This window comes from Vigna umbellata, chromosome 1 (assembly GCF_029865625.1).
Source record: "Vigna umbellata cultivar VRB3 chromosome 1, Vumbellata_1.0, whole genome shotgun sequence".
NCBI classification, from domain to species: Eukaryota; Viridiplantae; Streptophyta; class Magnoliopsida; order Fabales; family Fabaceae; genus Vigna; species Vigna umbellata.
The window spans coordinates 37,002,204-37,019,526 of NC_142165.1; the positions used below are offsets into that span (position 1 = coordinate 37,002,204).

Genomic DNA, 17,323 nt, shown 5'->3' on the forward strand with positions numbered 1-17,323 from the left:
TAGGTTCACCATGAATATGGTGAACTAAACCTTGTATGTTTGTTGGGGAATCAATGTAATCTCTTGAAGCTCTCATATATGGATTTGTTGAGTACATCTTTGAATTAAGACATATGCTTTCTTTCATCATTAGTTAGGGTTTTTCCTCTTTGCTCAATGCTTGCATTGTTTAACTCATTCTAATGCATGATTATTGGTTTTGTTGATACGGACACGTACGGGGAAATCTAGATCCGGGGAATTTCTCCCAATATTATACTGACAATATTATATTGGTTGCCTTTAAGCTCCTGCACTCATGAACTAATCATTAGGAATGCTAGGAATTGTATGAACTATTTGATTAGGGAGAAGCCATCTAGAATGGTACATTAGAGAGTGGCATTAACAATGATGATTTGAATGTTGAATTCCTAAAATATATGAGAGTGGATGAGATGAAATTGACCCCCAACAACATATTCATTCATATATTTCCTTGAAAGTGTTTATCTTTTGTCTTTGTCATTGATCAATTCATGCATACATGTTTACTTTTCGTCTTGCATAATTAAATCCAAATATTTCGTTTGTAAGTCTTAGCTAATCAACAAATCACATAACTAAACTAGGCCGTGAGTCCTTTGGGAGAACGATACTTGGTCTTACCAAGTTTATTACTTGAAACGATTCGGTCATACTTGCCGATTGTGAAACAAGTTTGTGACATCATATTTTGGTGCTTACAAATTTGTCCATCAGCAACCAATATAATATTGTCAGTATAATATTGGGAGAAATTCCCCGGATCTAGATTTCCCCGTACGTGTCCGTATCAACAAAACCAATAATCATGCATTAGAATGAATTAAACAATGCAAGCATTGAGCAAAGAGGAAAAACCCTAACTAATGATGAAAGAAAGCATATGTCTTAATTCAAAGATGTACTCAACAAATCCATATATGAGAGCTTCAAGAGATTACTTTGACTCCCCAACAAACATACAAGGTTTAGTTCACCATATTCATGGTGAACCTAGATGAATTACAATGAAAGTATGAAAGAATAAACCCAATAAAGGTGAAGAGGTAGCCTGAGCATCCAAGATCCTCCTTCAAAGGGGTGAAAGAGAGAGTGTTTGCCTCGTTTCTGCCAAAGATGCCTAACTATAGGACGTGCAAGCCCTTATATACTAATCTAGAGTTACAAAAGATTACAAAAGTCCAAGCCCAAAAAGTGCCGCTCAGCGGTATTTACCGCTCAGCGGTGATTGCGCGTCTTCTTTCTTCCCCTCAGCGGCCATTTTGCCCCTCAGCGGTTCCAACGTCACCTCTTGAGTGCCGCTCAGCGGTAGTTTGCCGCTGAGCGGTACCTTCGACTTCTCCTTTTTGCACTCTTTCTTGTCTTTTCTAATGTCCTCTCTCTTATTCTTCACTTCTTTCACCAAATTCACCTCAAAACCTGCACAAGAACACTTAAATCAAGCATAAACCTGTCCAGCTCTCTTATTTCTGAAAATATAAACAAAAGGCATGATTTCAAGCTAGTTTCTAAGTCTAAAGGTTGCTTTTAGTATCAACTTTAAGCATGAAAATAACAGTTTTTCAACTGTTATCAGTTAGAACCAACATTGGGAGAGAGTGAAGCCATTCCATGAGGAGGCACTTGGTATGGAGTGGGTGTCAAGCCAGACACTTGTATCGGAGGTGGAAGAGATGTACCAATGGAGGTAGGTGTCGATGTAGGAACTTGATGTGCAGTGGGAGTCAAGGCAGGAACAACTAATGGAGGTGGAACAGATCTACCAGTGGAGGTAGAGGTAGGTGTAGTTGGCCGACTAGTTGAACCAAGTTCATTATTGAAACGTGTCATCAACTTCACTACATAAGATTTCTTCCCCTTCCCCTTATCAGGATTTCCTGAAGGTGGAATAGGAGGGCCAGAAGCACCTGATGCCATATTCTTGAACATAATATATATTTTTATACAATAAAAGAAAAGAAAATTTAGAAATAATACAATCAGAGATAAAAATGTGTAACAAGTACTCCAAAAACAATATTGTACTCCAAAAACACGAGTAAAAACCAAACACATCAACAACAGATGAAGTCACATTGTTTCTGGCTTTCCAATAAAACTCTATTAGTAAATGTTTAACAAAAGAGTTACATTGATAAGTCTTAAGATTGTGGATAGCATTATAAATGCAACAAAAATAAGGAGGAACACACCCTAACTCTATTCAGTGCTAGAACTATGAAATTCATCTTCATTGTCATCTTCACCCTGTCCTTCTGCATTGTATTCTTCTGATTCCGTTGTATCTTCATCTATTTGCCCTTGAAATGATGAAATATTGTTAGGGTCCACTTCTTCAAGACCAGCTTCTACATCTTGTAATCGAACTACTTCTTCAACTTCAATGATGTCATTAACATGTGACATTTCCTCCACTTTGTATGGCACATCGACTTCTACATCATTAGAATCAATGCGACCTCTAGGCTTCATTTTTATCGCAACACACCAACCTCGTTTGTCCGTGCGTGATGTAGGGTATGGTACATAATACACGTGTTGTACATTATGTGCAATTATAAAAGGATCAAACAACACATATCTTTTTTCCATTCGAATATCCACAATGCCATACTTTGAATCCATCTTTGTACCTACTCTCGATGGATCAAACCAATCATAATAAAATAATACAATTTTCTTTTTAGTGGTTGTTGAATTGTATTCCAACTCATAGATGTGTTTAATGACACCATAGAAATCATCTTGACCTCCTTCTGTTAGCCCTTTAACATGAACCCCACTATTTATTGTCCTCTTGCCCTGACTCCATGCATGGGTATGAAATTTGTATCCATTAGCAAAGAAGGTGTGCCATTCCTTTACACACCTTAAAGGAGCAAGTGATAAATCTCTAAGATGTTGGTTTCTCACACTTAAAGGATCGTTATGAACCTACAACCATTCAGGATATGAAATTATTCAACAATGTAATGATTAAAGAATTAAGGAAGAAATGAATGTGTAAGAATGATAGGAAGTCGTACTTTTTGCCTGAACCACAATGGGAAATTAACATGTATGTATGTCGAACTGTTTGACTCAGACAATTGATAGGTATGTAAGAATGAGTTGTCGACATGTACGACCAGATTAGATCAAAGACAATTAATTATATCAAATGAAAGAATTGGGAAATATAATTTATTTTGGAGGCTTACTCAAGGTAAGGTTCAACTTCATTGCAATTGATCAATACATGAACATGAGTTGATCTCAATTCTTCATCACTTAACCAATGTGTTGATTCCCTCCCAGAATGACGGCCAGGTTGGTCAAACACTGATAATGTTGTCGTAAATCTTTCTATTTGAATGTCTACTTCATTTCTACTGCTTTGTGGTGTTAACATGAAGTTTTTGAAATAGTGGGAACAAAAATGAGTTGTTTCTCTGTGCAAGTATGATGCGCAAATAGATCCTTCAACCCTAGCTTTATTCTTTACTGAACGTTTAACATATCCCATGAACCTACAAATTTGAAACTAATGTGTTAGGGTTTTTGAATTATGCCTAGTAAATTGAACAATAACATGTCATATTGTCACCTTTCAAATGGGTACATCCACCTATAGTGGACTGGTCCACCAAGTCGTGCCTCATATGGAAGATGGATAGGGAGATGTTCCATAGAATCAAAGAATGAGGGAGGAAATATTCTCTCCATCTTGCACAGAATGATTGGAATGTTTTCTTCCATCTTCGCTAGGTCATCCTTGTTCAATGTAGTAGAACACAAATCTCTAAAGAAATGATTTATCTTTGTAATGGGATTGAGAACATGAGACGGTAAAGAACTAAACGCTATAGGAAGTAAGCATTCCATAAACACATGGCAGTCATGCCTTTTCATCCCAATGAGCTTTCCCCTATTCACATCAACACACCTTGACAAGTTAGAAGAATATCCATCAGGCATCCTAAGAGCTTTTACCCAATGACAGACTTGTTTTGTTTGGTTTGTTGAAAGTGTATAATTTGCTTTTGGCTTATACATGTTTCCATTGCTATGACTTTTTAGCTCCAAATCTTTTCGTCTACAGTACAAACCTATATCCATTTGGGCCTTGTCATTGTCTTTTGTCTTCCCCGCAACATTCATCACAGTATTAAAGATGTTGTCAAAGAAATTTTTTTCAATGTGCATGAAGTCAAGATTATGCCTTAACAAATTATCCTTCCAATAGGGTAGATCCCAAAAGATGTTTTTTTTCGTCCAATTATGCCACTCACCGTATCCATCAATTCTTGGTGCACCATTTTCAGTTATTTTAGGATAACCATTGATTCTATTCCAAACTTCTGGTCCCGTAAGATATGGTGGTGCGTCATCCATCTCCACTTCCCCCTTCTTGAAAGCATTCCTATTTCTCCTAAAAGCATGGTCATTCGGTAAAAACCTCCGATGGGAGTCAAAGCATGAATTTTTTGCCCCATGATATAATCTAAAAGCCTTTGTATGCTCCATGGAATGTGGGCATGCCGGTTTACCATGAGTGCTCCAGCCGGACAACATACCATAAGCAGGAAAATCATTAATTGTCCACATTAGCATGGCCCTCAAAATAAAGTTTTGTTTCCTTGAAATATCATATGTTATCACACCCGTCCACAGCTTCTTCAATTCGTCTATCAAGGGCTCTAAGTACACATCTATGCCAACCTTTGGATTGAATGGCCCGGGAATGAGACATGTCAAGAACATGTAAGGTTTAGACATGCACATTTCTGGAGGAAGATTATAAGGGGTGACAATAACTGGCCAACATGAATATGGTATATTTGATGCCTGTACATATGGGTTAAAACCGTCAGAGCATAAACCGAGTCGTACATTGTGTGGCTTGATACCAAAGTCAGGATATACTCTATCAAAGTGCTTCCAAGCCTCTCCATCGCATGGATGACGCAAAACACCATTCGTCGACATGTTCTGATAATGTCATGTCATTTGTCCTACAGTTTGTGTTGAGGCATACATTCTTTGTAGTCTGGGAATTAATGGCAAATAGAACATTGATTTCATAGGAACTTGTTTTGTAGTAGTTGCTCCCGTGTTATGTGGTTGATATCTTGGCTTTCCACAAAATTTTCATTCAAGCAACGCGCCATCATTCTTGCCATATTCATTATCATAGAAGAGCATGCAACCATCCACACAACAATCAATCCTATGCGATTCTAATCCCAACTTTGGTACACACTTTTTTGCATCGTAGTATGTTTTAGGCAAACCTGATTTGATGGGTGTTGCATGCATAACCATTTTTGCAATACAATCTATGCATTGGTTAGGAATATTCCAATTTGCCTTACAAGCTAATAGTCTGACACACATTGATAATTTCGAGTCTGATGCTCCTCCATACAACGGCTGGTTTGCATCCAACAAAAAATTAAAAAACCTTTGTGTTTCTTCATTCGGAGCCTCTTCAATGTTATTAGAAGTATATGCTTGGCACGACTCATTTTGCCTAAGAGCATCATGCACCATGTCTTCCATTGTTTGAAATTGGTTAATTTGACCATGTTCCGTCTCTACAGTCATCCAACTTTCATGATTCTGTACATCATCTTCTGGCATTCTTTCCCCATGATCCTCCCAAATGAAATAATTAGGCTTGAAACCGTTCTTGTAAAGGTGAACCTTCACAACTCTTTCGTGTAGAATCTTTGTACAATCGCACTTTAAACATGGACATCGAAGACCCCTATCTCTACGATAACGTTCTTGTTCACAAGCTTTAGTTATAAACTCTTCAACACCTAATACAAAAGACTCTTTCAAAGCACCTCTTCCTCTATGACACCTATCGTACATCCATGCACGATTTGGTGGAGAACGATCCATGTTCTATGCATAAATCGATTACTATACAATTAGCCAATGCTTAATATATGTCTCTATATTATGACACGTGCCCTATCAAATGGCTTCCTAAAGAATAACCTAAATTAATTTAGGTCCTCTTCTCTCTATCTTACAATGTTTTTCAACATGTCTCTATCTTACTACTTGTTTTGTACATGTAAATCACTATGTACAATATTATTGTTTTATATTAATCACTATGTACAATATTGTTTTAAGCTTTCAATATAGAAGGATATTGGCCAACCTACAACATTGAGCTAAAACTTTCACTACAACCAAGCATAGTTAAAGAAAAATCAAATTAGGGTAGATAGTGGTTGATGTGTTTAATTGTTTAGCTAAATAATTTTAATTAAAAAATCAACATTTAAATAACTAAATAACCCTCATAATATGTTACATACAATTGCATAAGCATACATTTGCAAAAGTACAATTATTTGAAGGTTTAGGTCTTACTAGGAGCTTTGGTTGATTGTCAAAATAAGCTTGTTCTATACTGGATTGCAGGTACCGAGTGCAACTACAAAAGAAACAACATCACATATCAATTTATAATAAAGTAATAGAGGGGCAGTCAATTTCAACACGTTTGTAACCTACATAATATAATATCTTTAACAATAAATAATAAAATATCCTTCTTAAATCCTTTTAATATAATACGTATATAAAACCTACCTAATATAACGCACTTGATATAATATCATTCATAAATAATAAAATATTATATAAAAACTAATTATTCACATATATTTACCAGTAGCAATGAACGTGAGAACTGGATTTCTTGAACGTGAATGTTGTGAAGAAGTTTTAATACACTAAAATATGAAAAATGAAAGCTCAGAACAGTATAGTAAACACCAATTCAAAATTTCAATGTGTAGATTAGAATTTTAAATTAAGAACACCAAGGTAGTAATGTATATGTACAGAATTTTGGGTCTAAAAGTTTAGTAATGCCTAAATACACGATCCTAATCAAAGTCTAAAACAAAGAATATAGAAAAAAATTAATACAGAATAAAATTCTTAAGTCTAGGTAGGCTAAAATGTGCTTAATTAGTCAAAACATGTAAAATGCATGGAATAGGGTAATTGGGGGTTCAGACATCATTAAAGAAAGATAATAAAATGCTCAAAACAGTACTGGAATAAGAGAAACTTAAAATCAGTGGTGATACCAAATTTGAGAGCAAACTAGTCAAAACTAGTGTTAACATCAAATGGGTTTTCTCCTAAGTTTAATTCTGATATATTGAAGGTTATATTTGGATGATTTTATGATTATTACATGCTTAATATGATGTTAATTAGATGCTAAAATGCAGAATTGGATAGAATGTGTAATAAATAAGAAATGCCTAATTCTATAGACGCATGTGAACCTAGAAAACAACTTAATCGGTCAAATTCTGTAAAATGACTTAAAACTGTATAAACATGATACCAACATGAATCTAACATCAAACAAAAATGTTTGAATAATAAAATTCCTACTAGAATCAACAAAACAGAAAAAGTCATTGGAAAGTGGATGAACAAGTTATAAAGTAAGAACACCAAGGTAGTTTTGCATATGTTTGCAATTTGGGTCTGAATGTTTAGTAATGCCTAAATGCATGATCTTAATAGCTAACATGTTTAGTATGATCCTAATCAAAGTCTAAAATAAAGAATATATAAAAAAACTAAAGCAGAATAAAATTCCTAATTCTAGCTAGTCTAGGTAGCCTAAAATGTGCTTAATGAGTAAAAACACAACCACTAGACATGGGTTCAGAGAATCTAATTAATTTAACTTATACAGTTTGGAATGAACAAGAAAATTTAGAGTGTTGAAGTTGGAACATATTTTAGAGTGTTGAAGTTGGAACATATTTTAACTATAGGAGTGGTGGTAGGGACAATGGGTATTGATTTGGCAATAGTGGTTATCAGTGATGGGTATTGAGAGTACCAATAACCAAGAAAGAACATTAAGATCATATCAACCTCTCTAATGACAATCACTAAACATTGAACATTAAGATCATACAAAGATAAAAGCACAGATTATTAAGAAGGTAAAACCCCACAATAAGCAGATAAAAGAACAGATTAATGAACACATCTTACTGGAGTCCTAAGAAATCAGACCAGACACAGCACAACCACACCATACACGCAAGGAACAAAGAAAACAACACAGGGGAAAACTCAGGAGTAAACATACCTTGCTTTAGTTTCTGATAGATCTTTTGCTTCATTGTACAACACTTTAAGCCTTTCCAATGAGGTACCCCACACTTCTCAACCACTTTAACACTTGTATCAAAGTCAAAATAAAATTTCAACAAAAAAATAAACACATATCATAGCACAATGGATGATTCCTTATAGATTTCAACAAAAAAAATAAACACATATCATCTAATTATGATTCTCAAAAATGGAAGTAGCACCCTAAATGAAATATGTTGTGGATGATTCCTTATAGATTTCTAAATATGTGAGTTAATAGTAATATTGAAAGGTGATGTTCAGAACAAATTGAGGTTGATGATGAGTAAAGGTGAAATGAAAAGGTGGTGAAATTTTTCTCAAGTTAAGATGTCACTCCTACGTATTCTGTTTAGCCTATAAGATTAGGTAAAGCAGTCTAAATTGGTCTGATAGATGCGGGTTGCTCAAGTCCGTAAAGATTAGGTCTGTCAAATTATTTTTTCTCATCAAACACAAGTTGAGTTTCATTGTAGGGGGTGTTTGATGTCAAAGGAGGATAGTAGGTTTCATGTCTCATTGAGAAGAAAGAAAGAGATTGGATTCAGTTTTTCATTTCTTGTGAAGTAGACATCTATTGATTCTGGCATACTAATGAAGTGGACAAAGGGTTTTGCAGTCTCTGGAACTATATGCATTTATCTACCTTTCCTGAGTGTAGAGCCACTGTCCAATTTCTATTATTTAACTTGGTGTGCATTTATTCACATAAAAACTTCAAACAAAACTAATATAATAATTGTCTTGCCATTATATTTAAAAACCAACGATAAATTTTAATACAAGGGCATTGGACATTATGAGGGGCAATGTAAGTTGTGTCATTTAATTAGAGCCACTAGCTACAGTTTTATGTTTTGTTATACTTAAATGGTAACTTAAATATATTAACCCAACTCTGGCATGGCTGAAACATCAAACTACCTACACAGGCAGGAATAGATGTCTAAGCCTTTCAAATGAGGCATCTTAGTTGTTACATGCTGCAGCATTGAACCAAAAGTTCAGATTCATTTAACTTAGTTTTTTTATTGGGTGTAATGAGGTGTTGAATGAATTTAAAAGTTCAATTGATGATTTACTTTAGTTGGACAAAATTGATAAATGCATAATAAAAAAATATCAAGGATTCTTGTAGCTCACAAGAAATAAATCCAATGAGGAAGGGGAACTGTTCAAGGATTTCATAAGAGGAGTGACACTAAGCTAGGGAGGTCTGGACAACCTCAAAGACTTCCAAAGGGAAAACATGAAAACTATCACAAATATGGGTCACCTTTCTCATTTCTAATGTGACCCCTAGCTCCCATGTACCTAGCTTCACCATTGCTTAAGCCCAACTCATATACTACATCAAAAGAGGATACTTGTTGGACATAGCAGATGTCATAACTGAGGAGATTTCAAAGTTTCATGTTCTGAACCTAATGGCTTGGCTTGGAGACAGACCCTTTCAAATGGGGGAACTAGTGTAGTTATAGTGGTAGAAGAGCAACCACAACCATAACAACTAACACCACCACAAAAAAAACTTAGTAAAATCCAACACCAATACCTCAACAACAACAATAGCCATAACAGGACACCTCTTGAGAGCATACTCAATTTGTTAGCACTACTCTACAAGAAAAAGTTCCTTATAATGAATGAACAAAGGAAGGAAGATCTGAAGGAAGCAAGCTAGAGTCTTCTGAACTAGAGGACTTCTTTGACTTTACACAAGAAAATTCTAAACCAAATAAAATTAACAAATTACACCAGGTTCAGATTCAAAAAGGCTATAATACAAGGCAGCCAACTCTAGCAATGCAGAATAGCCACAAATTCATGTCCATATATTACACTAACATGTATCATAGCATTCAAGACTTCACATACTTAATACAGTCAATAATACTTAAAAATTAACATTATATATAGTTTATATATATATATACACACACACACACATACCGAAGTACATTGCATACCAAACCGAGCAAGAGAGGAAATTAAAAAAACCTTTTTCTATGTCTCAGCTTAAACCGCAATACAACAGCCTCAATCGATGCCTAGTCAAAATCCAACTACGTCTTGCCAGACGAACCAAAAATGGGGCAATGAAAATAAAATTAACACATATTAGGGTTCAATTTTAAAGATTTATAGGCATTACAGATTACACTAAACATGAGGGAAGAGAAGAATCACTTACCACATTTAAGGCTTCACAGAACAGGGGTGGAGTCCACCGACAACTGCAGTTAAGAGAGGTTCGAGAGGAGAGGTGACTGAAGGTTCGAGACGGAGAACACGATTACCCCACAACGCCACCACGACTGGAACACCACGATTGGAGGCAGGGACTCCTGCGGTTCGAGCGACGAAGATGATGGTTTGAGATTAAGCCTATGATTGATGACAATCGCTTGATGACAAGAATGGCCAGAGAAGAACCAAATTTACTAAGCATTAGGGTTTGATTTACTTACCCGATTAAGCTACTCAACGCCCAACTACGGCACCGCACCCAACAATGAGCCCCAACCACAGTGTTTGATGAAGGATTGATGAAGGTCACAATAATAGACAGAGAGAGACGAGGAAGAATCAAAGCACGATCTACACCCACACCGAAGAGGGCTCCAGAGACCAACACCCACACCGAAGATGGCTCCACAGAAGGACACCGAACTGAGACCGAAGATGGTTCGAAAGAGAAAGGAAAGCATGATGGTTCGATAGAGAAGAAATCTCGAGGGTTCGACAAAGAGAGGAAAGCTCGAGGTTGAGAAATGACACCCAGCTTCCACTTAATCAGAAATATATTTTTTTAAAATAATTATTTCCCTGATCCGTATATACTATCTGTAGATAACACCTGATTCTAACTACAAACGGATAATACAACTTATATACGGATCCCATCCTTGGATAATTTTTCCGCTATCACGCGCCAACCTTATATATGGAATTTATAACCATATATAATATCCGAATATAACATTTTTTCTAAATTCCGTATATAAATTCCGTATATAATATCTGCCTTATATACGGATTTAAATCCCGTATATAAACTTCTGTATATAAATCCATTATTTCTTGTAGTGAATTTTTTCTTGTGATTTTTTATCTTCTCTTATGACAATTAAGCCTTTTTTTAATTAAAAATATAACTAATTAAATTTTTTATCTTCTCTTAGAATACAACTTTATTAAATAGAACAATATTGTTTCTTTTAATACGTGCACTGACGCAATAACTTTTATGTCGATTCTTAATAAATTTTATATTGATTAAAGAATTGATCTAGATATAAATCACATATAAATTAAATAATAAGCATTTTAAGTTATATTTTGTTTGTCGGTTAATTGTTAGAATTGTAATGGTGAGATTAGGACGATCTTCCAATGACATTCTTACAATAGTTATCTCGAGTGATTTTTTTTTTTGTAATAAATCATAACACAACAATAATTTGTCTTTATATGCAAAATTTATTAAAAATAAAAAATAAAGATAAAAAACACATCAAGTACAAACCAAATTATGTAATAAAAAATTATAACGTTCTAAACATAGATAAATAAAACCTATAATGAAAAATCTCAAATTGTAATCTATATGATGGTATTGAGTTATATCATTTATACAAAATTTGGTTTTAAGTAACCAGTTTCTCCAAACATTTAAATTTGCAAGCATTTAAATTCCATATTTTTATAAATTTTCAAACATTTTCCCACCGTCCTTTACCATATCATTCCAACCACAACTAACCAATTTACAATATACAAGTGTCAAGATACCACCAATGCGTTTCTCGTAAAGAGATTTTTCACTCCAATAGAAGAAGAAAATTAACCAATGAATTTTTCCATACTATCTCTAAACAACCCTTCACATGCAACGTTCCATCTGCACCCACTAACGGTCTCATCTGTGATGATCTTAATCCACATAACAATCGAAAAACTCTCGAACACTTATGAAATATAAGCTTCCCCAATCTAGTATTAATATAAAACAAATTCAAAACAGCAAAATCAATCATATTATTATTCATACCAATTTTATAACTTTTCCCAATCAACTGAACATAATACCTTATAGTCTATATAGCAACCTGAATAAAAATGCTGCATTGAAATCTTTCATGATTTTTCCTCCTCCATACCATCCACACACTGAAAAGTCACACCCGCGATTAGTTCTAATAAAGCACTATTAGGAAGCTTAAAAAAAGAAATTAAATTATTCATGGAAGATCAACTCAGAGCAATTAACTCAAACGCTATAAAATTTATTATTTTTATATTGATTAAAGTAACTATAATTATTTCAAATGTTATATAATTTTAGCAATTATATGTTAATTGCTTTGAGCTGTGTTAGTTTTTTGGGAAAGAGATTAATTGATTTCAAAAATGAATTATCATTTTAAAAATATATTAAGTTTGCAGATAAATTAATTTATTTAGTATGTAAGAAACTAAAAGGAAAGAAATTAGAAGCCATAAAATGCAGTATGTACTTTAACTTTTTCTCTAATAAATGAAAACATAACCGACTACCGAGAATCGTTCGTTCCGAATTCGATAGACAACTGCTGCTGGAGAGAGAGAAAAGCGCGGACAGTTGCAATATTGGCAGTGGCAGTGGCACACTCCCTCACTCTCTTATTCCCCTTCTCATGTCTCAAAAGTTAAACCCTACTCCGACCTCACTTTCTCTCTAGTTCAATTCAACATGCCTCTGCCGCAGTCTCCACCCAACCCTCGCCGCGTCGATCCCAAAATCTGGCGGGCATGCGCCGGGGCCGCTGTGCACATCCCGAAGCTGCATTCTAGGGTTTACTACTTCCCGCAGGGCCACATGGAGCACGCTTCTCCGTCACATTCTCTCTCCCCTCCCTTCCGTTCCCTCCCCTTCGTTCCCTGCCTTGTGTCCTCCCGTGATTTGCTTGCTGATCCATTCTCCGACGAGGTCTTCGCCAGGCTCCTCCTCACTCCACTCCCTCACCCGTTTCACCGAAACAACCAGAACGACGACAGCAACATCCAAAGCGACGACGAAGAGCGCGAGTGCCAAAACGGCGTCGTTTCGTTCTCCAAAATCCTCACACCCTCCGACGCCAACAACGGCGGCGGCTTCTCCGTGCCGCGCTTCTGTGCGGACTCTGTCTTCCCTCCGCTCGATTTCCGCGCCGATCCTCCGGTCCAGCTCCTCTCCGTCACTGACATCCACGGCGTCGCGTGGCGTTTTCGCCACATCTACCGTGGTACACCACGTCGGCACCTCTTCACAACTGGCTGGAGCAAGTTTGTCAACCACAAGAAGCTCATAGCCGGCGATTCCGTTGTCTTTGTCAAGGACTCCGACGGGAACGTCTCGGTCGGGATCCGCCGTGCGACGCGGTTCGTCTCCTCATCCTCTCCTGTAGAGGAGGAGCAGCCGCCAGCGCAGGGAGAGGGGTTTCCGCTGTACGCGACCGGGAGAGTATCGCCGAAGGCAGTGAAGGCCGCAGCGGAGTGCGTGTCGCGGAACGCGCCGTTTGAGGTGGTGTATTATCCGAGGGCGGGTTTTGCGGATTTCGTGGTGAGTGCTGAGGTTGTGGAGGACGCGATGAGGTGCGCGTGGGCTGGTGGAATGAGAGTGAAGATAGGAATGGAGACTGAGGATTCTTCTAGGATGACGTGGTTTCAAGGGACGGTGACTTCTGCGTATGCCTCTGATAATGGACCTTGGCGCATGCTTCAGGTATTTTTGTTTGCATTGTGCTTTGTGATTGAGGAATTGCATGAGTTAAATGTGTGACTGGGCCGATTTCGATAAATTTGTTGGAGAATAAAATAAAATAATCAAGGAAATAGGATGAGTTAAATGTTTTTGTGAGTTAAATTTTACTTATGCACTCGAGCATTTTTGGAAGTTCATTCATGATTCTCAGGTTAGCAATCATATACTTATACCAATTGAAAGGTTTCCTTAAGTTAGAAGTTGATCCGGACAGGGTCTTTCCTGTGCTGAAAGAAAGGATGGGATTATGCAGTGTGCTCTCGAAGTTTTTCCAAATACTAGCAACTGGTCTTTATTTGGAAAACAAAAAATGGATAGTTTATGTTAGATAAACATGCGTTTATTATGTAAAAAATATAAAAAAAGTATTTATTACTTACCATAATAGTATTTAAAGTGTTATATTTAATGTGCTCTCAGGATATATGGTTTATGAAGCTGTATAATGAAATCTTGGGATTTTGATAACTTATTGTTTGGAATGAACTTACGAGTTTTATTTTAAAAGTTTTTTTGGAGAGGGTTAATTGTTTTGCTTTATACCCAATGTGATTATCACTCAATGCACATGGGCATGATTCTATTATTGAGGGTAAGCAAATTACATCTTTTCTTATGATCGATTCTGAATAATAGCGCTTCGTGGCTACAGGAGGACAGATTTAGGGTAAGGGCAATGCAGAAAATATTCGCCCTTCAGTATTAATGAAAAGAGAAAATAGAAGCGTGATAGTACCTAATGTTGGGACAGTTTCTATTTACCTTGTTCATAAATAGGTTGAGCTGAGAAAATGGAAAACCTGCTGTACTTCAAGTTTATTAAGATATATTATATCTGTGTTTTTACTACGACTAAGGGTAAGATGTAACATTTTCTCATTTGAATCTATAAATGTATTAGGTTTTTTTTTTCTTTGTATCTAAATATTCTCCTCTGGGGTTTAGTCCGTGATAATTGAGCTATACTTAAGCTCTGCCTCTAAAGGTGATATTGTTTTGTTTAACTGGTAGTTTCTTTTCTTTTTCAAATACAGATTGCTATTATCTCCATTTATATTTTGAGTTCTTTTTCTCCTGTAATATTTTGTCAACGGATCCTGGTATTATGTCATTTGTGATGGCATACTCTTTTAATTGATAAGAAACCTTTGTCTTAGAAAATTTTGTTTTATGATTGATCTATCTGAAATGACTGCTGTCGCCTTCTTACCATTTTCTATGATCTCAACATCATAGGTTAACTGGGATGAACCTGAAGTCTTACAAAATGCAAAACGAGTCAGTCCTTGGCAGGTTGAACTTGTTTCCCCCTCACTTGCACTTCATACAGCGTTTTCCCCTTCAAAAAGGTTTAGAGCTGACCAGGGATCTGGACTGTTTCGTGATAGGGAGGGAGACCCCTTCTTTCCTATGATAGGTTTCCCTAACTCAACAATGGGAAATATGGATAAAAAATTGTTGAGTTATGATACTTTTCCTGCTGGCATGCAGGGAGCCAGGCATGATCTATTTTCTGCATCAAGTTTTTCCAACTTTTTAAACGATAACTCTTATCTGTACATGGGTAGTAGTTCCTTTGGGAACAATACAGTGCAAAGTTTGGGAATTGTTTCTACGGATCTAAACATTAGCAGTTCTCAATCAGATGACACGTCACCACATAGCCAGAGTAGTTTACATTCCTTTGACACAGAGTTTACTGGGACCAGGCATTGCAACACCAAAGTTGGTTCTGGTTCAATCCTCTTATTTGGTAAGATCATACAGCCTGCTGAAAGTCCGCATGATGCTGCTGATTACATAGAACGTGATGGTAGCGGGGGCAGCAAAGAAATCGAAGACAGTTGAGGCTTTCTATTTGTGAAAGTAGTTATGCAACAGATAAATACATGTAAAGGTATGCTATTATATCTGATTGATTTAATTCAGTGATATATTCAAGCTATTGTTGCTTTTATTGACAAAGTTTGTATTGAAGAAATGGATTATTTATCTCTATATGGCTTTTGTTGAACTGTCTCAAATCCTGGTTGAGGTATGCCTCATTGTATGATGGAGGAGTAGTTTTAATTGCTCACCAAGTTCTAGGTAATATGATTCTTCAAATAGTATTGCAATTTGATTTATTGATATCATAGATCTTATATTTCCGGGTAATTGTTATATATTGACTTCAATTAATATTTCTTTTGTTGGCTTTAGCTGGACCATCCTTTACAATTTTTTGGTATTAAAACATGGGATCTTAACATTTTGATCAAATGTATCAAACCTGTCATAATTCATCCTATACTGCAAATATTATTGATTGGAAATTATCGTATTTCATCTTGTTTAGGTCATGATAGTCGATGCTTCATTATGCATAATACAAACTTATTATCATTGTGAATTGGTTCATGATATACTCCTTTGTAAATAGTTTTTTAGTGTAATGCATCGTATTTCTGGAACTAGTGTTGGGTCATTGTGTGTGTGGTACAAGGTGCAGCTTGTAGTTGCATTGACTTCAATTGCCAAAATGAGAATTTCTGTTACCAAAATGATAGCTGTGTATACTATGAGTAGCTTATCCTGGCTAGCTTGATTTGTTGTTTGATTCATTGATTCTCTGGTTATGGTACCAAAATTCATGTATAAATTAATTTGTGCTCGTATGTGATGGCCTCTATCGCAGGCAATCAAGGCAGGCTGGTAAAGAGGAAGCTGTCCACTCTTTTGGCCTTGTTTGTGGTGGTGAAACTAATGTTTTCGAGCTATCTTTATATTTCGTATTGCTACAACTTGAATGATGAAACTAAATTCACAATATTCGATCAATTGTATGATATATTAATATCGGACATATGGTGTGTAAATATACATGTTCCTCTTTCTCCGTCTTCGATAATGGCATAATAGGTTCCAAGATTCCCTGATTGAAAATTGGCTTAAATGTCCTTACATCTAGGTGTTTTATGTGAGTTGATTAAAGTTAAATAGCGTTATTTTAACACGGCACCGTTGAGTTATTTAAATAACACAGCTCAAGTGGTCTGAACCAATTAAGACTCATTTTTTTCAAATAAAATAAAATTAATATGGCTTAAAGTTAAAAATTCATTTTACGAATTTTAGTACTACAATGGTTTTTCTTTTTGTAGTTTCTAAATGTTCGTGACATTGTGAGCGTTGATACATTGCCGATCCTCTATACATGTGTGTGTGTGTATGATCGCGTCGTGTGTTTATATACATGTGCCTTAAAATTCATTATTCGTATTTTAGTTAATATGAATATGGTCTACTGCAATAATAGTTTAATAAATCAGTAAAATTTGAATGCCATTACAAGTT

At 35.9% G+C, this 17,323-nt stretch overlaps 2 protein-coding genes across 2 annotated transcripts; one reads left to right on the top strand and one right to left on the bottom strand.

Annotated features, from left to right (window-relative positions):
- Positions 1 to 2,223: 2,223 nt before the first annotated feature.
- LOC148205271 (uncharacterized) lies at positions 2,224 to 4,733 on the bottom strand. Its single transcript, XM_088110260.1, has 4 exons — positions 3,611 to 4,733; positions 3,228 to 3,533; positions 3,051 to 3,138; positions 2,224 to 2,958 (listed from the first exon to the last, which is right to left on the bottom strand). Exons 1-4 carry the CDS (start codon positions 4,615 to 4,617, stop codon positions 2,224 to 2,226), a joined length of 2,136 nt encoding a protein of 711 aa, XP_087966386.1. The 5' UTR covers positions 4,618 to 4,733.
- Positions 4,734 to 12,682: 7,949 nt separating this feature from the next.
- On the top strand, positions 12,683 to 16,912 carry LOC124827837 (auxin response factor 17-like). Its single transcript, XM_047300988.2, has 3 exons — positions 12,683 to 13,948; positions 15,224 to 15,884; positions 16,665 to 16,912. Exons 1-2 carry the CDS (start codon positions 12,938 to 12,940, stop codon positions 15,833 to 15,835), a joined length of 1,623 nt encoding a protein of 540 aa, XP_047156944.1. The 5' UTR covers positions 12,683 to 12,937; the 3' UTR covers positions 15,836 to 15,884; positions 16,665 to 16,912.
- Positions 16,913 to 17,323: the final 411 nt, after the last annotated feature.

What these genes read in the sequence shown, in the direction of transcription:
- LOC148205271 (XM_088110260.1), bottom strand. Translation starts at nt 4,617, where the DNA reads ATGCTAATGTGGACAATTAATGATTTTCCTGCTTATGGTATGTTGTCC. An exon ending in TGGATGTACCCATTTGAAAG is followed by an intron (nt 3,534 to 3,610) that starts GTGACAATATGA and finishes TCAAATTTGTAG; the next exon opens with GTTCATGGGATATGTTAAAC. An exon ending in CATTGTGGTTCAGGCAAAAA is followed by an intron (nt 2,959 to 3,050) that starts GTACGACTTCCT and finishes GAATGGTTGTAG; the next exon opens with GTTCATAACGATCCTTTAAG.
- LOC124827837 (XM_047300988.2), top strand. Translation starts at nt 12,938, where the DNA reads ATGCCTCTGCCGCAGTCTCCACCCAACCCTCGCCGCGTCGATCCCAAA. An exon ending in GACCTTGGCGCATGCTTCAG is followed by an intron (nt 13,949 to 15,223) that starts GTATTTTTGTTT and finishes TCAACATCATAG; the next exon opens with GTTAACTGGGATGAACCTGA.